Source organism: Typopeltis vanoorti, chromosome 1 (genome assembly GCF_054136105.1).
Source record: "Typopeltis vanoorti isolate ZY-2024b chromosome 1, IOZ_Tvanoo_1.0, whole genome shotgun sequence".
NCBI classification, from domain to species: domain Eukaryota; kingdom Metazoa; phylum Arthropoda; class Arachnida; order Uropygi; family Thelyphonidae; genus Typopeltis; species Typopeltis vanoorti.
The window spans coordinates 14631401-14658653 of NC_143549.1; the positions used below are offsets into that span (position 1 = coordinate 14631401).

The 27253-nt window shown below is 35.0% G+C and overlaps 1 protein-coding gene across 1 annotated transcript in view; it reads right to left on the reverse strand.

The window, feature by feature from the left end:
• The window catches only part of Vps35 (Vacuolar protein sorting 35), a 377835-nt gene that overhangs the window by 338320 nt on the left and 12262 nt on the right, over window positions 1-27253 (reverse strand). The window contains exon 2 of the mRNA XM_090412498.1: window positions 14560-14758. Within this exon, the coding sequence (XP_090268624.1) occupies window positions 14560-14758 (199 nt within the window). The remainder of the gene's footprint in view (window positions 1-14559; window positions 14759-27253) is intronic.

Consider the following 27253-nt stretch of genomic DNA (forward strand, 5'->3'; position numbering starts at 1 on the left):
GTACTGATGATGTCTTATGATACTTAAGATGAAATATTTATATATTATTAAAAAGTTAATTACTGTGGCATACGTGTGAATTTATAGTTATGAATACTCCACAGGTTTCTCTATATAAGAAATACACCTTGCACAGATGAAAAAGTAAAATTTCTGCAATAATATGCTTTCTCTGCTTCTGCCATTTCAGCTGACTAGTATTTTGAAATCAAGGCACTAAAGCATTTTTTTAGTGCCTTGATTTCAGAGTGATGTATCATTCAACATCAGATGTTTTGAATTCTTGCAACTTCCACTTAAAAAATTAGATGCTTTACTACAAACTTTTCATGTTTTGTTTCACAATGATGAGACAAAGGGTGCTTAAGGATCAAAGTATATAGCTTGAAGGAGACCTCCATGTAGCCTTTTAAGGAATGCAGAAAACTGACTGAGAATTCTGACCTTATGTCCAATCCTAACCTTCTCGTGATGCAGCCTGTTAGGTATCTACCTATATACTGAACAAATGAGGATGGGCTAACAATTTGAGATTTAGCCAACCAAATTGTATTCCTGCTGACTTAAAGCACGATGTGAAATGATGGTACAACATGACAATTTCAGCATCACCCTGTTAAACAAGATCCCCAGTGTTTTCATCAGGGGAACCAGGGTGAAAACCGATAAGTCAGATACTGGAACAAATCCAGAATATTTCAGAACTCAACATCAGCAGAGTTTAAGATTGGTACTATGAACATAAGAAGCATCAGTGGAAAAAAGATGGAACTAGCAAAATAACTGGATAGGTACCAGATCGAGGCATTAGAGAAGGCGGCTAGCACAATGAAAAAGGAAAAGTTGGTCCCTATTGGAGGTCTAAACAGCAGAGTAGGGAATTATTACCAGACAAAGAAGACAAACACAGGCAAGAACTTTCTAAGCAACAAATACAAAATGTTAAATTCAGGCAAAAAACAACTGCCGAAAAGAGAGAGCAACTATAGTATTCAACATTAAATATGAGAATAATCTTCTTGAATGGTAGGCAATATCAACTAGTGATATTGACAAAATATCAGAATGGGGAACTGGACAATGAGGATTATTTGTGCTTGTGGTCCCAAAGAAGGATCTACCAAGGAAGAAGTGAAGAAATTTGAGGCATTAGAGATAGGCAGTTAGCACAATCAAAAAGGAAAAGTTGGTCCCTATTGGAGATCTAAACAGCAAAGTAGGGAATGATTACTAGACATATAGAAATGTTTCGGGAAAATTTAGAGAAAAAAGCAATGCTAATAATAACAGTGCCTGCTGAATTTCTATTCACGACATGGACTAGTTATTACTAACACCATGGAGAGAAGATGCAAGAAATAAAAGTCTCATTGACTATGTTATAGTTGATAGTGATGTTTTTCCCACTGGTTCAGGACACAAACGTATACAGAGGATTTGAAATTGGAAGTGATCACTATTAGTTTTGAGCAGGATAAAAATGAATTTCATATCTAAAAGAAGAGTGCATGAGAAAGCTTTAAAATAAATCAAGGCTGAACCCCTTTCAGAGATGAACTGTAGACTCAAATACACAAACATCATTAAAGAAAAAATTAAAGAATTTGAAAACAAGAACCAAACTTTGGAGATTCAATTTCAAACTCTCAAGGAAACATTGTGAATCAGCAGAAGAATGTGGTGAGGTTGTCCTATCCTTACAAGGATAGAAAAATCAGAAGATAGTGAACGCAGGATGTTAAAGAGGAAGTGAAGGAAAAGAAGAAAGCATACTAAAAGTATGCTTTCTTGGTAAGTCAGTTTGTGCTCTTAGAGAATACACAGAAAAATGTAAGTGAAGCACTGTGTAAAACTACTAAACAAAAGTCATGGGAAGATATTGGTAAAAACATAGAAAATAAATATCAGGAAGTTGGCAAAATATTCCAGAGGCTATTGAAAAAGATTAGAAATGGAGGAAAAAGTACTGTAAAAGGAATCAGATATAATGGTGACATGAAAACTGAAGATATTCTAGATGTCTGGAGTAAATACTTTGAAAGGCTGTAAAATAAAACAAGCAGTGTCAGAATGATGGTATAAAACTCCCAACAGGAATGCAGTCAGGAATACATATTTGAAATAGAGAAAGTTATCAAAACTCTAAAATGTGCAAAGGCAGCTGAAATGGATAAAATTTGGACTGAAATGCTCAAACATGGAGGTGAAGTTTTACACTGGCTACATTGCATAATTCAGAAAGCCTGGAAAGAGGTTTGAATTCCAGATGAGTTAAAAGCAAAGCTGATCTTAGCACTTTACTTTATGCAGATGATATTATAACTTATGAATAAATCCAGTACAAGTCTGCAAGATTCCCTGACTAAATTTAATAACTGTTGTAATAAATTTGATATGAAATTCAGCAATAAAAAGACAAAGATAATGAAAACATGAACTGTATTCAAAATGGTGAACCTATAAAACAAGTAAAACATTTCAGCTATTTAGGCACAACTTTTAGTCAAGATGGTCAATTAAATATTGAAATAGACAACAAAATTAGTATAGTAGGAAGTCAACTAATAAAATTATATGGAATAAAAAAGAAATTAGTCAAAACACTAAATTAGCTGTATACAAAAGTGTTCAAACTAATTTTAGCTTATGGATCTGAGATCTGAGTTAGAAATAAAACACTTAATTGAAGACTGAAGATACCTGATATGAGATTTCTGAGAAAGATTAGTGGAGTGAACAGATGACATCAATGGCAATATCACATTAAAAATGAGAAAGAACTTGCCATTGTTAGCATTCAGGAATGTGTTAGTAGAGCCAGGTAGTATGGTCACTTAAACAAAATTGGAAAGATTACCAAAACAAGTATTCTTTGCCAGACTACGAAAAAAAGACCGAGGAAGACCAAGATTTAGGTGGATTGATACAGTAAAAAGTGCCTCAAAAGACAGAAATATAAGATATGATAACATTGGAATCTTGACAGATAATAGATTAATTTGGAGAAAATTTGTTGATCAGAAGTTAGTAATGGTGTAACTTTTTCATGTAATACTATCATAATATCCTGTACTCCTCCTGAGGATACATATCAGGAATTTGATGATGAGACAAGATGATAGGTTTCAAACTACTATATTGGCAAGCACTTCTGTAGAAATGACACTTAAAGGCATGGAAAGTCCTCATCTCCAAAGTATGAAAACAAAATTTAAAATAACCTTCACAACATTTCCTCATTTTAATATTCTCTCCACACCAATCTCTTTCAACAGCTTTGTGTTATTTGTAAATTCTGACTATTTAAATGTGTTTATTTTATTTATTTTTTTTTTTTTTGACGGTCACATCATTAGATGAGATAATTTTTGTTTCATGCTTCTCACCAACTTTTATTTAAAACATTTATGTTCTAAGCTGTGTAACATTCAAGAATGGTGTTGTATGACTACTAGCAAAATTCACCCAAGCATGGTCTTCCACTGGATATTTTTCTTGGAAAAGGAGAAAAAATCTGATTTACTAATCTTTCCCCTCTGATTCTGGCTGAGATTAACTCTGCTGACACATTCCTGAATGCTAAAAATGTCAAGTTCTTTCCAAATATCCTCATTTACGATACAATTCATATGTATATGGTTTAAGTCAACAGAGAGTACAACTGGGATGACTAAGTCCCAAAATGCCAAAGTCATCCTCGTTCTTGCAGTATCCACAGAATATCTACTAACAGTGTTCACCACATGAAGGAGAAGAGGAAACATTAAGTCAGAAGCCCCAGATGGTTCTTGACATTCCTTAAAGGTTTGGAGGGCTACTTCTAGTTGTTTGGCTTTCACCCTTAAATGAGCCTAGATAACAGAACTGATCAGGAAACAATAAAAAAGGGATCATCAGGAACTGGAAAAGTACATGAACGGCATTACTGAGACAAAGAAGACAAAAACAGGTGAAATCTTACTAAATAAGTATAGAATGTTATATTTGGGCAATAATGATCAAGGAAAGGAAGGAGTAGTGATTTCACACCAAACATGGAGATAAACTTCTTGACAGAAAGGCAGTTTCCAGTAGAGTTATGTGGGCACACTTCAAAATCAGGAAAAGGACAATGAAGCGCATTTGTGCCTATGGTCCAACAGAAGATTCTCCTAAGGAAGAAGTGGAGGAATTTTTCGAGTCAGCAGAACAGGCAGCTGACAAAAAAAAAAAAAAAGGAAAAGTGATACTTGGAGATATAAACAGCATAGTAGGAAATGAATCATATAGGCATACAGGAATGTTTTGGAAAAAATTGGAGAAAAAGGGCAAGGCTAATAATAATAATGGTAAGTATCTGTGGGACTTCTTACTAGCACCATGTTCCAGCATAAAAATGTGCACAATTCACATGGAGAAAAGACAAAAAAAAAAAAATAATAATAATAAGTGTCATTGTTTACTTTATGCTGATTCAGGATACAAGATTGTTCAGAGGATTTGAAATTGGAAGAGACTATTACTTAGTTTTAAGTAGGATAAAAATGAATATCACACTGAAAAGAACAGCATGTAAGAAAGTTTTAAAAAAGAATTAAAGTTGAGAAGCTATTTCATGAAAGCTGTAGACCACTAAACAAACATTACTGAACAAAAAAAAAGTTTGAAAAAGAGAAGCAAACCTTGGAGTCTCGGTAGCAAACTCTGAAGAAAAACCTGATTGATTTAGCTAAGGAGGTATGTAGTGAAGTTGTCTGCATGGACAAAAAAATTATATCACCATAGTTCACACAAGATGTTAAAAAAGCAGTCTTGGGCAAGAATAAATCATACTGAAAATTCCTAGTAAATGAATCAACAGATGGTCTAAAAGAATAAAGAAAAAAAAAGAACCAAGTTGTATGCAAAAACGAGAACTCTTCAGTAAGAATATAGAAGGTAAATATCACAAAGAAATGCTCTGGAGACTATTAAATAAAAACCTTAGAAATGGAGGAAAGTACTACAAAAGTAATCAATGATAATGGTAATATGAAAACTGAAAATAAGGATAATCTAGATGTTTGGAGCAATTACTTTGAAAGACTTAAATGAAACAAGTAGTGACAGAACTGGAGAAAATTTTTAAGAGAAATGCAAAGAGGAGTACATATCAATATTAGAGATAGAAATTCCTCTCCCTTATTCCGGATACTCCTGGCATTAGTATAAAGCATATAAATGCCATTGTTTCTATATCCAGCATTATCCCTTCTAGACTCCACTGGGCTCAGTGTTACCTGATGTCTCCCTTCTTCCAAGTATCCATTCCCACAAGAGGCCACCCCTGCTATCATCCTCCCTGGGACACACTGACTCGTTCAGAACAGCAATCTCTCCAGATGCCTACGTCCTTCCTCATTCAAATGTATGCAGTCTCTTGCATACAATTCCTCTCTTTCCTCAAACACACTCCAAGTATCTACATATACCAGTCCTCTCTTGTCACACATTCTCGCTATTATGCCATTCAATATCACTACTCTTCTGCTCAGCTAATCATTATCATACCTAGGCAACACGCACCCTATTTTTTCTCTCTCTATATTCTTTCGTCATACAGCCTCAAGCAAAAATCTCATACCTCTCGCTGCCCGATTTACATTACCACTTAAGCCATTTGTTCATACCATCACAATGATCTCATCCACCCTTTCACCTCTCTTAATTGCCATAGCAACCCTTTCTATTGTTCCTCCTGGCAAACACTCCTCACGCAGCCTATCTTGAACACCATGGATCATTGAGTCTCCATACATTATACCTCTTACCATTCCCTCTCTCCTATTGTTTCCATTCTCTCCTTTTCTTTCATTCCCATAGGTCTCTCTCATTCCCTCTCCTACTGTTTCCATTCTCTCCTCTTCTAGCACCTCCATATCTCTCTCTCATTCCATCTCTCCTACTGTTTCCATCCTCTCGTCTTCTTGCATTTCTATACCTCTCTCTCATTCCATCTCTCCTACTGTTTCCAATGTCTCCTCTTCTAGCACCCCATACCTCTCACTCATTTCCACTCTTCTACTGTTTCCTTTCTCTCCTCTTCTAACGCTCCCAAAATTCTCTCTCTCCCCTACTCTGATTCGGCTTGCATTTATCTCTTCCATTCTCCTAATCTTATCTTTCATACTTATGCTCTCATTCACAAAACATTCCACCTCCTCTTTCAGCTCATCTATCTCCCTCTGCAGGTCAGTCAGTATTAATCTAAATTCACTCTCCCAAACAAAACCATCTCCTAAACTTTCACAGTCACTCACGCCTTCCACACTATCAACTATTTTTTTCACATTTTTCTCATTATTTTCCACACTATATATATTATTTTCAATATATATATATATATATTTTCTCAAAAAAAAAAAATATATATATATATATATATATTTTTTTTTTTTCATTCTCTCCTATCACACTACTTGTCTTCCTACGTTCATTTCCCGTTCCTGGAGCAACAAGGTCGGATATTGATATTTCGAATGCACTTATTTCCTCCCACTGCCTGCATTTTGCACACATACGCTCTCTTTCACAAGCCACATATCCAATTCTTGAGACACATACATGCTGCAAGTACTGCATGCCACAAAGTTCCTTATGATATTGCTTATAATAGAGTTCTTAAATGGCAGAGGACTTGCCGACTGCAGCTGAATCCGCCATCATTCCTTACTGCCTAGTAGCGTAATCGTTAATTATTCAATTAATAAATTCCGTTAAATAAATAAGAAAAAAAGTACAAATAATTACAAGCAAAACAAAACATTTAAGTACACTAAATAAAATCTAATATAACTAAATACAGTAATGAAAACTTAGCTTCGTTTTGTCTTCCACCATTATGCATTTGATTCTGACGGTAACCAAAATATATTATATCGCGACAGCAACTAACTTCCAAAAAACAACCACTGAAGTACACTCTTATTCAGAGAAACAATTCAGCACTCAAAAACGTAGAAGAAAAACGGACTATTCATCGATTATGTACACCACTTTTTAATGTTAGTCACAGTTTTGAATCCATGGGAAATTTGTTCTTATTACTTTCTCTTCCATCTCTCAGTTCCTGTGTGAGTATTGAGGGGGGGGGGGAGATACTACTTGCCATAATCACTCAAATATGTGCTATGCTATGTTGGTATAAAGATATAATATAGCTCACGAAAATCTTCATACAATTGAGCATTTAATTTTTATAAATTCACATGTTTCAAGAATTGTAAACCTGAAGTATTTTATTTTACTCTTCTGTAATTTAGTTCGAATATATATTTATTCTAGACGTGAGGAGCTGAAGGATCTTCCTCAGCCATAACCAAGTTAGCCAGTCTTGGGCGTAGACAGCAGGGTTTTTTCATCCCGCAAAGCAGGCAAACTGGCCTTGAGAACTCAACACTACAGGCCATAGGATACACTGGGGCATAAGGCTGACCACCTTATCCTGTAAAATGGAGTGAGGTCTGATGATCAATGGACCCTCGACACCGCAAGGTAAAAGAGGGTATAAGGAAGACGATGATGAAAAGCCATCAAAAACTTGAAATAAGTACAGGCAACTGGAGTAGATATTCAACCAAAAATGTTCAAACATGGAGGTATAGTGGCTACACTGCATAATTCAGGAGGACTTGATCAGAAGATCAAATTCCAAGTGATTGAAATAGGACTTTCATAGTACTCAATTAGAAAAAACAGAAAAAAGGAAGGAATAAAAGGGAAAAACTGACTGAATGCAAGAATTAGAGGAATTTCTCTACTAAGTGTCACAGGTAAGATTTATGCAAGCATACTTGAAAAGAGGCTGAGCAAATTGTGGAAGAGAAACTGGAAGAACAACAAGCTGGATTCGAAAAAACAGAGGTTCCCAAGGTCAGATTTTCACTTTATGAGAAATAGTTCAGAAATCGTGAGAGCTGGACAAGGATCTGTACTTAAGTTTTGTGGATCTGGAAAAGGAATACAACAAAGTACCTGGAGAAAACCTTTTCAAAACATTGTAAATATATGGGGTAAGTGGTACTATGCTTAAAGTTGTAACTGACTTAAAAATCAGTTACAATTGAAGGAAATACGAGAAGATGGTTTAATGTAAAATCAGGGATAAAACAAGGATGCACATTATCTCCAGTTTTATTCATTATATGGATTGCATTATAAAAAAGTTTCATTAAACTTGATTTTTAAATAGATATCAAACTTAGTCCCTTGCTTTATGCAAATGATGTACTCCTAAATGCATACACTGCAAGTATCCACATTCTAATTAAATTGCATAACAGCTGTAACAAATTTATCATGAAAAACAGCAATAAAAAGACCAAAACTATAAAAATAGACAAGAACATGAAAACTATTGCTGCATTCTCAATGAAGAACCTGTAGGATGAAATATTCTAGCTATTTAGAAACAGTTTTTAGTGAAGATGATAAATTTAATTTGGAATTAGACAACAGAATAACAATAGCTGAATAAGAGAGAAATTAGCTAAAACTCCATACAAGGCCATGCTCAAAACTAGTTTTAAGTTATTGAGCTGAGAATTGGGTTAGAAATAAATCACTTGATCAAAGACTAGAGACCACAGATATGAGAGTTCTGAGAAAAATTGGGGAGGGGGAGGGGTGAATAGAGCAATGGCAAAATTATTAAAAATGATATTAGAAAGGAACTTGACATTATTAACATTCAAAAATGTATGAGCAGAGCTAATCTTAATGGTATGGTTACTTAAACAGAATCAGAGAGGAAAAAGGATTTGATGTTAAGATGGCAGGGAAAAAAAACTCAGAGGAAGACTTCTGAATCAATTCAGAGGTGAATTGATTCAGAAGTGCCTCAGAAATAATAAATGTTAGATATGACAATATCAGAGTGTGATGAGACTATTTTGAAGAAAAGCGTTCATAGGAGATTAATAATAATGTAAAGTTAATCGTGTATTGCTGTACATCAAATGGTATTTAGGTACATATCAGGAAATTGATGATGATGATACGATTATGCCACCGATGACATCTGTTCACTCCCAATCTTTTTTTTAGAACTCTCACATGTGGTTTTCAGTCTTTTATCTTTATTTCTATTTATTTCTATCCCAGATCTCAGATCCACAAGTAAAATTGGTTTGAACACAGTCTTATATATACTTAACTAAGTGTTTTGACTAATTTCTGTTATTCCATTTAAATCTATTCAGTTGACTTCCTGTTAAAACAGTTTTGTTAATTTTGTTTGTTGCCATGCTTAATTTGCCATCTTCACTAAAAACTGTTCCTAAATAGCCAAAATGTTTAACTTGTTGTATATGTTATCCATTCAAAATGCAGTTAATATTTTCACTGTTTCTATTTTAAATGCCTTTTTATTGCTAATTTTCATAAATCGGTTCCAGAAGTCATTCAATTTAGTTATGGAATCCTGCAGACTTGTACTGGATTTATTTAGTAGAATAACATCATCTGCATAAAGTAAAGACTTTAGACTAACATCTCCTATTTTGCTATTAGGTTTAATGTCACTTTTCTTCACAATGTGATCATATAGATCAGGGCTGTCTAAAGCACTACCGGGCCACACCTCGGGCTGCATACGGTCTGAGGTGCGGCCCACATGTGCGTTTTGATTTTCACGAACGAAAAAATAAAACAACAATTTGAATCGAATGAATCTTAGATATTTTAATTCTATCACTAATTGATAATATCGATGTTGATAATTATATTTGGTGTTTTTTACATCACTATATATACCACGTGTTTTTCAAATATTAGATGTGTCAAAGAAGCGTTCTTACACTGTTTTGTTCCAACGGGCATGCTCTGTGCACTCACAGGGAACGTAAGCACATGATTAGTGTGCAATTAGTGTTGTTCGTTTGTTCAGCTTTCGAGGTTGTGTTGCTGCTGTTCACCAAATTACTAGATATGCATTGTGATGCGGCCCTCAGATACATTTTTTTTTTAATGCAGCCCTTGGATTTCCTAAGGATGGATAGCCCTGATATAGATGATGAATAACAGTGGAGATAATATGCACCATTGTCTCACACCTGATTTAACATCAGACTATCTTCTAGTATCTCCTTCAATTCTAACTGCTGACTTAAATTCCAATATATATTATGTATTAGTTGATATAACGATCCATTGACACTAGATATCTGGTGTTTGAACATCTTTTCTCTTGGCACCTTGTCATGTGTCATGTCTCCTGGCACCTTTTCCAGATCTACAAAACTTAAATACAGATCACTGTTACATTGCTATGATTACTCAACTATTTTATCCTAAAATGATTCTGACAACCTCTATTTGGCCTAAACTGAGATTGTCCTTCTCCAAGTTAACTTCTACAATTTTTTTTATCCTTTTCTCAAGTATGCTTGCATAAATCTGGAACACAAGGTATAAAAATTCCTCTTGTAATTCTTATATTGTTTTATTTTCCTTTTGGTAAATGGGAGCTATCAGAGCTACTTCAATCATGTGGAATTTGAACCTCTAACCAAACCTTCTAAATTATGCTATGTAGCTACTGTAAAGCATTTATACCTCCATATTTCCACCTGTCAACCAATTTAGCATTTCAACTGATGAAATTTTCCGTTATATGGAAGGTGGGGAGAGAACATGGAGGCATCCATGGAAGTTAAATTTATTTGCAGTCAAGAAAGGGGTAAGAACTAGGTTTTTTCTCCCAGAGAGCAATGAGTGAGTGGAATAATTTGCCCTCACAGGTAGTGAGTGCATCTAGTGTGAATGAATTCAAGAGTAGGTATGACAGCTGGGTTGGGTAATTTACAGCCTCTCTCGATGAGTCCTCAACTCCCTGGAGGTCTCAGATAATAATAATAATAATATTTGAAATTTTCTGGCTAAATGTCATCTACTTCAACTGTCTTTTTACATTTCAAGTTTGAGGAATTTTTTTTATCTCAAGTAGTGATATGTACTCCTAACATTGATTTTTTTTTTTTTTTAAATCACCATGCCATCATTGCTTGTTTTATTTAACAATCTTTCAAAGTAAAGTTAATCTACATGTCTAGAGTAATCGTCTTCATTTTCATATCACCTTCATCGGATTTCTTTTATAGTACTCTTTACTTCATTTCTAAGCTTTTTTTTCATTAGCCTCTCAAATATTATTTACAGTGATAAATTGAATCAGTGTAAATTTAGCACTTTTTTAGGCTTCGAGTAGAACCGCGTTATATCAAATAATGGAATATTTAGTTCTTTTATAGGGTTCGTAAAAAAACTGCATTACATCAAATCAGTGTTAATCGGATAATGTTAAACAGGATCTTACTGTATTTGGTAATAATAATGAGTCAACAGACTCATCATGGGGGAGGGAGGAGTCCACTCAACAAGCAACATGTCTATTGAAATGTGCTTTGAAGTTATTTGCACACTACCTGCACTCACAAAGCATTATATTATCATTATTATATAGGCAACTCCATGGAGTCCTCATCGAGGGAGGCCCTAAACATCGTGCCAAGCATATCCAATGTTTGCAGTATCTATCATATTTTGCTTTCAACTCATTCACAGTCATGGCACCACAACAGACTGACAACTTATTCCATTCATTCACCACTCTCTCCAAGCAAAAGATCTAGTCCTGAAACCTCTGCTAACTACACTCTTGCTCAATTTCCAAGGATGGCCCCTAGTTCTCCCACCACCAGACCTGTTCTGAAAAATTTCCTCTGTATAAATCTTGTAAAATCTCTTCGGTAATTTGTATGCCTCAATCATATCACTGCATTTCCACCTGTCAACCAATTTCTGTAACCCACAAATCTTCAACCTATCCTCATTCTTACAGAATCCTTCTGAATAATTCCATAAATTCTTTTCTTTGAACAGGATGCTTCGCTGGCAAGGAAGGAATGAAATCAGGGTCATCCCTAGAGGCTCGTTAAGGGTAAGGGAGCATGTTAGATCTAAGTTTGTTCTTGGCTTGTAGTGAGTGTGTAAAATGCACTGATGTTAGATATTGCAAGTGTATTTCTTCACTGAATGTATTCAAGGAAAGATATGCATGCATTAGGTGATAAAGTGGCCCTCCTCAGACTCTCCCCAGAGGGGCCTATATAATAATAGATCTAGTTCTTTAGTAATATCTTACGAAATATGCACAAGTGAGTAAGTAAGGTAATTTGAGTGCTGGGAAATGTTGCTGAGGGAGTCTAAATTGCAGAGCTCAATAAACATGGAAACTGGTTATAAGTGAGAGAACCTTACCAGATAAAGGGATTTTTCACAATGAAAGGAATATTTATAGGAAAAGACCATACCAGAAAGCTCTGAAGGTGTAGCAAATAAAAGTGTGAAGTTTTAAGTATATTATCCTAAATTAAGCAATGTCTGCATATGAAAATAAATGACAAATACAGTCAACTCTCAATATTGTAAACTCATAAGGACCACAGTTGAAAAGTGCTAGTTCACCAATCAGGCAAAAATCTCACCAATATCAGTTTGGATGGACTCCACCAGTGATCTAATACATCACAGACAAGTGTTTTAAACCTGGATCCAGTTAATTTATAAGCTTTCATTAATATTATGGTTAATTTTCATTCTTTATAACTACTTGTTGAAGCAAATGTTTTTATATATTAGTGTGTTTATCAGTCTGAGAGGAAAAAGTATTCTTGCATTTTATAAGTGATGCAAAATAATTATTATTTTATTAATTATTTTACTTATTTTTTTTGTAAATGATACTATTTTTTTTACATTTTCACTTCTAATACTGTGTTAAATCACTTTTAGAGAGAGGGAAAAAAATCTCTGCTATTATAATAAATTATAAACTACTGCTGAAAACATTCAGTATCATAAAAACTCAATAAGTAACATCCTTAAGCCTACACATACATTAGTGCATATCTGAATTTTGATCTGCTTTAAAACGTTATCAGATGGACAGAGCCAGTGATACGACAGTAACTTCAAAACCAATTGAAAAACATTTAGCCTAAAATCTATATAAAGAAATATTTTGGGAAAATAAAGTTTTCTCAACTCTTAATATCATTTTAAAGTGATATCACTTTAAATATAAATATTCATTTATATTCATATTTAATATTCATTAATATCCAAGTTAAAAACATCCATAGTATAGATGTTGTATCCCACTTGTTACTGTACTTCTTAGACTAAGCACCTTCATACATTACTGTGATACCTGTCAGTCAGCCATTGGCAAATCTTATTCATGTTACCTATTTTGCATACCTATTTGTTTGAGTTTGGATAACACTCTATTGCAGAATCCTGTCAAATGCCTTGGCAGAATCACAAGTACTGTTGCATATTCATTCCCCAAATTTACAGTCACTAGTATAAAACTTTACAATTAACAAAACGAGGAAATTGTCTACAAATATCAGGATGTCCTCAAGGTGTATCTACTCACCTTTGAATAAAAATCCTAATTAGCCTCTCCAATGACATAATGATCGGAGATATAGAATGGGCTATAACTAGTTGTTTTTGTCCTAGATCTTATGTTTGTGTAATGGAATTATTTTGCTCTCCCACTCATTATGAAATATGAGTATGTTCAGACAGACTGAATAACCAGGTCATATAATGCTAATTAATTTCTTGCATACTATTTCCAAAGCATCTGGCACACTTTCTTACTTTCAGCATTTGCTAGTTATTTTTTCCATTTACTTGCCACACAGCAAAAATTCACTAAATGTCTTTTGCCTATAAGGTAAATTGCTTTCACATTTTGATTTCACCTTTCTCATGGTCGCCACTATCCTAGTGTACTTTTATGCTGCCCCAAGGCTTGATCACCTCTCTCCCTGAATTATTCATATTTTCTTTTCATGGAACTCTGGCTTCAGTTTAATTCATCCATTTATTTATCTTATTCTTTAATTCTAGAGATGTAGGATACAGCTTCTTTCAGACATCATTTAACAACTTTACCTGCACTGCTTCAAACTGACTTCTCATTCTGTTATAAACCTGTCTCATAATTCCAAATATCCTCTTTTCCTCCCATTCTTCAAAGCTCTCTCCTGATCTGCAACCTTCTAAGTAGAAACTGTATAATTATTCTCTCCAACTGGATGTAAAACATCTCATTTAGATTAATCAGATGCTCTTACTAGCTGCTCTTGATCATGTGCTGCTTATAATAGTTATCCCTAACTAAATTCTCTTTTCATCTTGTGCATGCTCTTCTCCCTCCCACCTCTGGTCTATATTCCAATACCTGAAGCCACCCATAATATTCCTGCTTGTATTCATCATGTTTGTTTGTGCAGTTCAGTTCTCTTCAGATGACTGGCCTGCAAAAACATTCAATTATGTATTTTGTTCTATTAATCAATATCTCACACCAAACATTATGATTAGGAAATATAAAAACAAAAGGCTTAATAACCTGTTTTCTGGTCTAATATTCAAGGATATACAATAAAAATTACAAATGCTCTGTCCTCTCCTCATACCATATGAATAATTACTTTATATTTTCAAACCAGAAAAAAAGGATACAGAGTTCATAGTAACTCTTGGGACTTAAAAGAGAAGTGCGTAATTCACCTAACATGTTAGATGCATGTTTCAGTGCTTCCATAAGTTTCCCTTTATCTAGGCATCTTTTCATCTGAAAAGCTTGGGCTTTCACAACACCAAGTGCTTCATCCAGTAGTTTTTCCTGTTCTTCTTGGGGAGATAGCTGTGGTGTTTGTGGCTGCATGAAACAGGTATAAAAAATATCAATCAAGCTCAGACATTTTGCACTATTCCTCATTATACTAAAATTAGGAATTCGCAGTCATGATCAAAGGCATGAGACAATTATATAATATTGAAATAAACATTAAAACATGGTATACCAAAATACAACATAAAAGCCTGTTGAATTTATTTTCCATCTGAATAGCATACATTCTAAACTAAGTATTACACTTGAAAAAGACATTTCTGTATTCATTACTTTGACCATTAGCCATAATATAATGCATTACACAAAACAAAGATAAGCTACCTACATACAACACTACACACACATCACCAAATCAGATTTGGCAGTGCAATGTTGCAATCAGATTTATAGAGTATATCAAGTGTCAGTGAGAAGAAAAATCTTGATTACCAAATGCAGGGGTCGGCAACCTTTTCAGACTCACAGGCCACATTCAACTTTTATTTTTAATAATAGGGCTGCAAGCATTTAATTGAGAGCAAATAGTGAGTGAAAAAATACTTAAGTCATCAATTTTTATTATATCAATCTTAAAAAACACAGGAATATTTAAAATATGAGATAAAGTAAGACATTCTCGTAATGACGTCTAATATTATATTCTTTCATAACAGCAATACTTTTATGACAAATAAGACAAAGGGGCTTACACCCCCTTTTTCAATAAATGAGTATGTGAAGTTCCATTCATCATTAAACCTTCTTCCTTCATCTGCAATTTTACGTTTTCTTGAACCCATTTTTGAAATTATTTTTAACAAATATATATCCTCTGAAAATATTAGTTGATGTTATTGAATTATATTAAAAGACAGACCAGGAAACACGACTGCAAAATTAGGCCAAAATCTCGGTTATCATCGGATGAAGTCGCCTTTGTTAACCACACTCATGATGACTCACACGGTTGACTCGCGCCAAGTTGCACGGAGATATCACGAAGTATAGGTATAAAATTATTTTTAATTTATTATTCATATTATAAAATGTATTATTTAAATAACTGAACATGCGGGTCACATGCCATGTAAGTATGGTCAACCTTTTATGGGCTGCCAAAAATGCATGTTTGGGCTGCGGACTCCCTGACCTAATGCACATTCTAATGGTTACAATATGAAACTGTCACATCTTACAATAAACATTGAAGTATGTACGGGATACTACATGACTATATTACATTAACTCTCTATAAATTATATGTGAGGGCTACAATATACACTAAGATAGATCCAGAGGTAGAGTATTTCCTACCATCTCAGCATCAAGCACCTGTTCTGATAAATTATCTCTCACATTCTGTTTAAGTGACCAGACAAAGACAAATTAGTTCTGTTTGTACATTCTTGAATGCTAACAATGTCAAATGTACTTCCTAATATTTTTCACTTTTAATATGATATTTAAACAAATATGATACTAAATTCTTTTTATCTGTTCTTGTATACTGCTAGTTTAGTGATTTGGCTATATACAACACAAGAGAAAATAAATATTAAATTATTTAGATGTTAATATTTCACTGGTTTATACCTAGCATCACCAGATCAAACAATTTATTAAACTATGCAAATTACAATAATTAGGTAATAATGAGAAAATGGTTTAAAGTTGTAACATGCAACAGTAATTTGGTGAAATTACTGTTGAATAAAGTAGTTTTACAAGCATTAATTCTATCTTAAAATATCTTTTCCAGACATCTAACAAACCGATACAAATCATACTTGAATTTGGAGAATGTTTCAAAGCAGTTAGTTACTAACTTGTAATGACTTAAGAATACCGTTTCATAAAACCAAGTGTTTTATACAGAAACTGGCTGAGTGGGGGGGGGGGGGAACACAATACTCCATAACCAGCATATCACAGCTTTGCTAGCACATTCTTACTGAAGCAATAAAATGTTAGAATTACCAAATATTGTATACTAATCCTGTGGAGTTCAGATAGGTCTATACAACTTTTAAATTACCATAAACATTTAATAGCTTAAGGAAATTACAACATACAATAGAATATACATTAAAATAAATTTTAATACACTTCGAATATTTCGGAAATGTCACGTTGCCATTATCACAGGAACTTAAATACAAGATACGTGCATGCAAGCACAACACACAGTAAATGAGAAACGAAGCAGGAAGCTATTCTTTCTCCTAAAAGTCCTGATTGTGCCCCGTAGCAGGCAATGTTGGTATTCTTGGCTGATTGGGCTGAAGGTTCTTCTGATGTAGGTTTCCCAAATTTGGGGCAGTCTCATGCACCCAAATTTGTTTAGGTTTGGATTGTTTCTTAGGGCTGAGGCTGATTCCATGAATAGCCTTTCGTATTTGAATTTACTACGGTGTATTATCGTGGCTTTCTTCCGCCGTATTCTATGGTGGGTATCCAGCGAATGGTCTGCAAGACCAGAGTGGCTGTATTGGCGAAACCAGATGTAGTCCTTGTGTTCTGAAATTCTGATATTAGCTGTCCTGCCTGTTTGGCCAAGGTAGGACAGCTTACAGCTGCAAGGGACTTGGTATAAAATATACACAGTTATTGTTCAAATTTTATCAGCCATTTTCTTTTCACTGCTGGATGTCCTACCAAGGTCCTTCATTTCTCTCCTACTTAACACGTTCGCTGCATTCTACTCGGGCATAGTTTGTTCCTGTACGCCAAGCAATTTCACTTCTTCAAGATCAGTACGGACAATCTCGTTGGCGGCGGTAATCGACATAAGAGTATATTCTTAGTTGGCTTGTGTGGCTTATATATCATCTACGAGTATACACACTTTTGCTGCTAGCTCCACAAGCCAAGCATTTTCACTTCTTCAAGGTCAGCACGGGTAATCTCGTTGCTGGCGGCAAGCGTCATACGAGTATATTCATAGCTAGTTTGTGAGGCTCATATACCAACTACGAGTATACTCATAGTTGGCAACAAACGTGTTCAACTTTTCTATGTCAGCCATCTCTTTTGTCTTTTTGGTCTTTCTATTGCTCTTTCCATTTCTATGGGTACCATTCGGATATCACCTTTGTCTATATATAAGTGTTAATTCTTGCAAGATGACTTGTCCATTGTCAATTTTTTAGTTCAAAAAATGTTTTGCTTCAATACTTCAATAATGTCTTGGCCATGTATGTATACATGGCCAAGACTAAGTATACCATGTATACTTAGTCTTAGAAGATAAATAAGGTAGACCATCAGGAAGATAAATAAGGTAGACGTTAGATGGATGAGTAGTCGTATTAGGCTTGACCAGCAAAAAATGCTATAGAGAATTTACAAGGAGAAAGGTGATCAGTACACTCGTGAGCAGTAAGCTCAGGCTAGAAAGGTTATGGGCATAGTAAGGAAGGTTAAATCAGGTTGGAGGGTCAAAGGAAATTCCAAAGAATTCTTCTGCTACGTGGCAAGTAAAAAGAAGGATGACTATGGAAGGATAACTTAAGTTGGCACTGATAATATGGAGGTGACTGAATCAGATGTAATAGTAGAGTTACTGAGTAACCACTTTTCAAAAGTCTATCACCCAAGTGAGGATATTTCTGTGTCTTCTGTAGCAATAACTGATATGACAAATGCAGTTAATGAATCAGAGATACTTAGGATATTGCAGAATTTAAGTGCAAATACTGCTGTATTTGCACTTAATATCAGCTCAGGTATTACCTGAATGTTGGCTATTTAACTTGAGTTTGAGCTCTTTTATGGTCCCTATGGAGTGGAAGGAGGGTAAAATAGTTCCTTTGCAAAAATGAGGCTCTAAGACTGTATTAGCTAATTACAGACCAATCACCTCTCAGGAGCGATGGTAAAAATATTGAAAAAGTTGGTTAAAGACAGAATTCAAGAATGGGTGGATAAGAATATGATACTCTGAGGAGACCAACATTGTTTTGTTAAATGTCAGTCCTGCCTTAGTAATTTATTAACTTTTTATAATAGTGACAGCTGAGCTGGACAGGGGGGAATGGCTACACGGTGATACTTCTGGATTTTGCTAAAGCTTTTGACAGGATATTCCATGGAATACTATTACACAAATCAGAACAAATGGGGATGAATATTAAACTGGTGATATGGATAAGAGAAAGGCTCACGGACAGATACCAAAAAGTAGTATATGGAGGAGCAGAGTCCAGGATGAAGCAGATGACCAGTGGTGTGCCTCGAGGCTCTGTGCTTAGACCATTATTGTTTAATTTGTACATAAATGATATAGGAAATGACTTGAAGAGATATTCAGTTGTCTGCTGATGATGCAAAGTTGGGTAACACAATAATTAACCAAGCTGATGTAGAGCGCTTGCAGGATGGTTTAAATAAGCTAGCAAAAAAAAAAATCTGCAAAAGGTAATGGATGTCAGTTCAAAGTGGAAAAGTATAAAAAGTATGCATTTTGGGATTAAAAGATTACCAGCTGTGTACCACACTGATGGAATGGAACTCCAAAAGATTGATGAGGGTAGGGAGTTGAAATTTAGAGGGCATTGTTAATGTGTCCAAAATAGTTCATAGGATTACTTGGTTATTGAAGAACAAACTAACATGCAGATTAAAAGAAGTTATTATTTCTCTTTATAAGGCATTGATACACTACATCTGGATTAATGTGCTCAGGTCAGGTCGCCTGGATTCCTTGGAGATGAAGTGGTGGCAGAAAAGATTCAGAGGAGAGTGACCAAGTTGGTAAGTCGTGTAAGGAATGCTCCCTATATTGACAGATTGAGAGTTTGTGGATTACAGAGGTTAGCTGATAGGCAGAGAAGACAGGATATGATAGAAACATTTAAGTTACTAAAAGGTTTTTATAGGATTGATGCTGGGGAAATATTTCAGCAGTGGGATAGTGGTGGAAAAACAACAGGTCATCCCTGGAAATTAAGTAAGAGTCTGGTTAACAAGGGTGTGAGGACTAGACTTTTTGCTTGGAGAGTGATGAATGAATGAAATGTGTTGCCTGACTCAGTTGTGAGTGCTTTGCCTGTAAATGAGTTCAAGAAGAGGTATGATAGATATTTTGTGGATAATTTTGGTCTCCCAAGATGAATCTTCTGACTCCATGGAGATACCCATATAATAATAACAACTTGGATATCCCCCCCCCACCTTCATATGTTTTTCCAAATGCTATCCAATTAAGATGTATTCGTTAAATAACTTCCTCCCTTCAGTCTTCCTCTATGCGTGATCTTTTGGTCATAAATTATTATAACAGTTTTCCGGTGTTCATTTGTAGTGGCTTTTTGATTATGTATCTATTATACATTCTTTGTTGTGTTTTGTTTTGTTTTTTATATTCATAAATTGGAGCAAATGGGAATAAATTAAGCTGCCAATTTCAATAAGAAGGTTGGTAATAGACATATCAAAGAGTGGTATATAGAGAGAATGAATTCAGAAGGGGGTGAATAATGGTGTACAACAGAGCTCAATACTTAGTCAAACTGCTGCTGCTTACTTTGTATATCAATGACAAGAAATAATTTACAGGTAAATATTCAGTTGTTTTCTGATGCAAAGTTAAGAAGAGCAATAGATAATGATGAAAAGATTCTCCAGTAGGCAAAAGGATAATTATTGCCAGTTTAACATGGCCAGGTTTAAGATAATTTGGAATGTAATATGCAATTTGGAAAGGAGAATACAAGTTCTATACTACACTGAAATTGATAAGGCCAAGAATTTGTTGGGGGGGGGGGGAGTTTAGAGTATACTGTAAAGATGATGAAAACAGCACATCAGATTACATGGTTATTGAAAACAAGGGAGACAACAGTTATCCATGAAAATTGTGTATGGGCAATCAAGGATGCTAGAGCTACAATTTTTGCTCCATTTTCATCTGGCACCTTTCCACTATTCATGCTTCCCATTGTATAAGGGAAGAATAGAATTCTGAGAGAGAGCAATATCAAGGAGACAGAAGGTTACAAGTTCAATCCCTCAGGGCTCAGTATTGGGACCCCATATTGATTAACCTTCATATCAACATGAAGATTAATCATATTGTGAATGGACTGCAGGGAGATATTCAGTTGTTTGAAGATATGAAGCTGGGAAGAGTCAATAATAATAGTGTTGATGTGTAAGCAATTCAGAGGATTTGAAGAAGTTGCACAGATGGACAATGAATGGGATCAGTTTAATGCAGCTAAATGTAAGGTCTTGAAGTTTGGGATCCACAGAAGGGAAGTTGTACATTCTTTTGAAGGAACTGTACTAGAGGAAGTGAAGGAGACAAAAAAACCTTGGGTGAAGATTGATGGACAAAGTTTAGGAGACATATCATAAAGGTGGTAAAGGTAACCTAGAAAATTACTGCAATAATGAGAACCAGTGCCAACCAGCAGAGATAGAAGAGGTTTAGTTCCATTGTATAAAGCCCTGATCTGACCATCCACGGATTATTGTTCTCTCAGATTTGGTTGTCAGGATCTTAAGAGGATAAATTAACCTTGGAGACAGTGCAAAGACAGATAACAAAAATGATATCAGGACTGTGCAATGTTAGCTATGAGGATAGACTGAAGACATGTGGAATGCAGAGTTTATTCAACAAAAAGAGAGGTGACATGAGTGAAACATTTAAACTGTTGAGAGGTAATTACACTGTTGAAACTCGGGAGTTCTTTTTTATGGTAGATCAAATGGATGGAGCAAGGATAAGGGGCCATTCTCGGAAGTTATGAATGGAAGTAGTAAGAGGGTGAGAAGTTGCTGTTTTGCATGGAGGTGAGTCTTGGAATGCATGTCCTGATAGGATAATGTTATATCTTCGCCATTTGTTATATTGTTGTTATTTCGTTATATTTTGCTTTATTAAATCTTATCTATGGTTCTTTAGTCTTTCTACCAATTGTTCTGCTGTTCCTATTTCAGCCGCTAATATACAATGCTTAGTCTTAATTAGAGCCGATTTCTATCAGACACCGTTCTTTCTAATGGATCACGTGTACTATTCTTGCAGACCAAGAGAATGCTCTGGGCGAGAGCAATCTCTTTGTTTCCCTTTTCAGAATCAAAAAAAAATGTATTTGTTAATACAGCTGCGTTATCTTGATTCCTATACAAGAAGGATATTCCTATCAGAGAGTTAACAATGCAGATAATCATGCGACCTTATTATTTATTTATACCCTATTAGTTTATTCCTTAATCAGCAGTCGTAACCAAATTTTCTTCCCCTCCGCACTTGAATATACACAGGTTCTAATTTTAGCAAGCGGTACATTGGTGTGAGAAATCAGGCAAGTTTCTTAGGTATAGAAAACAAAAACATTTTACACTAAGGTATTGTACACAGAGATCAAAATTTTGCTTCAGACATATAATAACCTGATAACCTGTTCATAAAAGGATATCTCAAAATTTCTCAGACAATCTATCTAATTATAACTAAGTAGTCACTTAATATATTTCCAACAGATCAATTAATCTAATTCTCGTTAACTTATCACAGTTATATAAATGAACAATCCTTCAACTTCCCAGATTAGACTACAATATACCAAAATTCTATTATGGGCATATCTTAGTAACAATGAACGTCTGGAAATACAACATCTAGCTACAAATTAAAACACTCTAGTCCAGACAGTCATAAAAAGGTCCTATCACATACATGGTTAGCACTTTCACTCGCACTAGTCCTGCTCAGTACAAAAGACAATAAAAGTTTCTACTTTACCGACCACGTGGGCATAACATCAATCTTTGCTGATTCCTTTCGGTTAGGTTCCTAGGTCTGCTATCTATAATTTCCTCCGACTTCTTACCACCTGTGATTACGATCACGAATCACTGCTATTCCTATAACTTACCGCTTCGACAGATAGGCATGTACGACTTGCATAAGGATGCGGTCTCCGCTGGCTGCATGGCTGTGCCATTACTACGCTTGAAGCGGATCGCTACCTAACTTTGTAGCCATCGTTGACCTTCCTTCTAGTCGTTGCCACGAACTGCTTCCATCGGAACCCACTTTTGAGGGAGAGAGACACCACAAAGAACAGAGGACTAAGAGAGCTATATTTGCTCTCTTAGTCGAGAGCTAATAGAGAGCTATATTCGCTGGCAAATCCTTATATATCCCCTAGTTCGCTCTCCCAACTACGTCACTGGTTGCTCACGACACCTAACTCTTCCTTCTGCACACTCCCCTACGCTTCTCCTCGAAATGCACCCCATCATGTGGGTGCCGTACACGTCTCGGACTTCGCATTGCAATGCCCCGGGGTTATGGTGAAAAGCCGATTAGGCTAAAGTGGACTTGGCTTAAATTTTCTCCTTCTAAAGTAACTTTCACTAAGACCTTTGACTCTGGTATATTATTTCTAACACAGTTTACAATTTATCACTTACAAAATTCCGTTAATAAAATATTAATACATTAAAGTTTTCACTTACACCTATGTACAAGCATTTCCTTTTTATAGAGTTTTTCGATCCTAGTAAAATCCTGAATGAAATGCTCAATAACAAATTGAACCTTTCATTCCAGATTTAACAGATAATGAGAGAGAGAGCACAAGCAGTGAATGAATTTATGAAATGGTATGATGGGCTGTCATTTAAGACAGGTCTCTTACGATGAGTATAATGACTCCACAGGTCCCAAATAAAAATAATATCGAGTTTCTTTTAAGACATCAGATCATATTCTCTTTCCCCGTTTATTATTATTTATATGGGTACTCTATGGAGTTAAAAGACTCATTGCAAGAAACCCACTATCCATTAACACAATAGCCATCATACATCTCCTTAAATCTAATCACTGTTGGGGCACTCACAACCACCTCTGGCAATCTATCCCACCTCATTCACCACTCTACAAGTAAAGAACCCAGTCTGCACACCCTTACTAACCACATTCTTAGACAACTTCCAAGTGTGGCCAATTGTTTTTTCCCTACTCATGTATTGAAAACAATTTCTTCTGTGTCAATCTTATAGAATCCCTTTATTCGTGTGTAGAGGCTTAAGTGCTGTGAGGACATCATGTTGGAGGCTTAATGGATTTTTTACAACACTCAAAAAAAAGAATTAAAATAGAATTTAATGCTTCCTATATTTCGTCCTAGTCACTAGGACATCTACGGGAATTACAAAAACAGTTAATGTAACATACAAATAATAAACAATACTGAGCCCAACCACGTTTAGTGTCACCCACGTGGTTGGGCTCAGTATTGTTTATTATTTGTGTGTATGTTACATTAACTGTTTTTGTAATCCCCGTAGATGTCCTAGTGACTAGGACGAAATATAGGAAGTATTAAATTCTATTTTAATTCTTTTTGAGTGTTGTAAAAAATCCATTAAGCCTCCAACATGAGAATCCCTTTAGTAACTAATAAGTTTCTATCATATCCTATTTTTTATCATATCATATCCTCTGCCTGTCAGCTAAAATGTGCAAACCACACACACACTCAATTTATCCGCACATGGAACATTCCACAGACCTGTCACTAGCTTGGTCGCGTCTCTAAATCCTCTCCACCACCTCCCGATAGTACCATCAATACGATGCAAAGTACATAATCTATTATTATTATTACTAAATCCTCCATGGATTTAGTTTGGCAGAAAGGAGGAAAAGAAGTGATATGATAGAGATATTTAAGTTAGTGAGGAGATTTAATTGGATTAATCCCTATGGGATTATAAAAAGAGAAGGCAAGAGGAAAAGAACCTGAAGTTATGTAAAAGTGTGGTTCACTTTTACATAACTTCCATACCTGGAAGTTATCTAAAAGTGTGGTGAAGAAGAAGAGTGTTAGGAGTAGAATTTTTAGATGGAGAATTGTGAGTGAATGGAATACATTACTCGAATATGTTGTTAAAGTAGGGAGTGTTAAGGATTTTAAGACATCGTGAGAGATTCATCCAACTGACAACATATTTATCATACCGAATCTTAAAATCCTTAACACTCCCTACTTTAACAACATATTCCAGTAATGTGTTCCATTCACTCACAATTCTCCATTTTTAGATAGAGAATTGTGAGTGAATGGAACACATTACTGGAAAATTCTACTCCTAATACTCTTACATAACTTCCAGGGATGGCCTCAGGTTCTTTTCCTCTTGCTTCTCTTTTTATAATCCCATAGGGATTAATCCAATTAAATCTCCTCACTAACTTAAATATCTCTATCATATCACCTCTTTTCCTCCTATCTGCCAAACTCTGCAATCTCATTCCTTCAACCACGCTCCATAGCCAACATTCCAGAGTCCTGATATTGTCTTAGTCACTCATCCACTTCCTGAGGTACAGCAAAATCTTTTTATTGCTGTCCTCTGTCCCAACAGGAATGCAGTCAGGAATACATATCTATACTTGAAGTAGAAATAGTCATCAAATATGAAATGTGGAAAAACAGCTGGAGTAGATGAAATTCAGCTAGAAATGCTCAAATATGGAGGTACAAAAAGCCTTACAATGGCTGCATAGCATAATGCAGAAAGGCTAGTCAGATGGACAAATTGTAAACGATTGGAGAAGAACTCTCATAGTACCCATCTATAAAAAAAAGGATAAGATTTTTGCAAGTATACGTGTTGGTGACAGTGATCATACCGTACTCACTTAGGAAGTAACTAAGTTTATGAATGTTCCATTCAGAAACAGTTACATGCTAAACTAAAAAGCAGGAAATTATGACAAATAAATTAAAGATACCAAGAAATTATATTCTTGGTTTAATCCTTTATCCAAGTGTAAACCAACAAAGTTTGCACCTGAAGTATTTTCAGGACTGGGTAACTTGTATATAGAAGTTAATGATTTCACATCACATGCAGAGTCAAATTGCATATGATTGGAGCAGAGCTCTCCTAGTACCCATCTATAAAAAAAGGGAAATAAAACTGAATGCAAGAATTACAGAGTACTATTTTAAAATTATGACTAACTGAGTATACAGAGTTCAGTGGAATGGGATCGGTTGCTGGATGGGAAGAATATCGACAGTGCATGGGAAGCATTTAAATAATACTTAAATGATGAAATATCAGAATGTGTCCTGAGAGTTCGAAGAATAAATAGGGTAAGAGTCAAATGTCTGACGAATCTTTCTTATTAAGAAAGGGATTCATCAGAAAAGGATAATGTGGAAAGAATACCACGTGCATAAGGATGTCTTATGAAAATTATAAGCAGCAGGCTAGAATAGTCACAACTGTACAACTGTTGTACTGAAAGGAAAGTCTGAATATGAAAAGAAAATGGTTCTGCATACTAAAGAAAACCCACAAGAATTCTATTGATATGCTGCAAGTAAAAGAAAGAATGAACTCTTCTAAATGCGTGAGAGTTACAGGTGCAGAGGAGGGTGTTCAACTAATGAGTGCTATCAACAAAGCTATCAACCTGGTGTACGCGACATTGAGTTCACTGCTACCTCTTCACTGGATGAAGAAACTCAGATGTATGAGGAGAAGGTATTAGAGCTGTTACACAGACTGAATAAGAATTCAGCAATAGGGACTGACAGGATATCATCACGTGTACTAAAAACGTGTTCAGATGAACTGGCTATTTCTTTGACCAGGCTATTTAATGAGTCTCAGAACAGGGAAGATTCCACAGGAATGGAAAGAAGGACAATGGAATTTTAATTCCATTGCACAAGGGTAGTGCAAAGACTGATGTATCCAACTATCAACTAATTAGTATCTCAGGATTGGTGATGAAGATTTTGGAAAAATTGGTTAGGGCTCACATTCAGAAATGGGTTGACAGTGAATCTCTACTTTGCAATGAGTAATGTGGGTTTATTAAGGGAAGGTCATGTTTTAGCAACTTGCTCACAGTATATAACAGGGGTGTTCAACCATCTATCGCGGAGCGATTTTTGGTCAATCTCTTGTGTATTCCTCCTTACAAATTTAATTAAAACTGAAAACATGATATTTTATTTATCATTATTTTGTATTATTTTTAATTTGCTTTAAGTGTATTGCTATTATTTATTTATTTTTCATTAAAATTGTCAAATCAGTAATTTTCTTATAAGTCCAGGTAAATGAATTAATTTGGATCAGTGGAAGTCAAACAGAGATCTCAGTGAATACAATTATAAGCAAAGTGTAAAAATTCGATTATAGCTTAGATATTAGTAGATATTAGTTATTATAGAGCTTAGATATTAAGCAGTAGCTTAAATATTAAATAATCCAAAGCACATTACATCGATTTTTTACTTAGGTTAAGTCCCATGTGAATATTGTAAACAAACAAACTTTGTTTGTCTCGGTATAGTTTGTATTAGATGTTTTTGTAAATAACTCTTTTGAAGCTAACTGTATATACTGCTTTAATAAGAATATGTTAGAGTGTTAAAAACTAAAGCAATGTTTTTGTCGCCGAAGCTGTACATGGCAGCATTAGAAAGATTGTTATTGAAACTTGTATGTATGAGAAAGGCTCACAGTCTCTAAGTGTAAACATCTCCAAAGTCA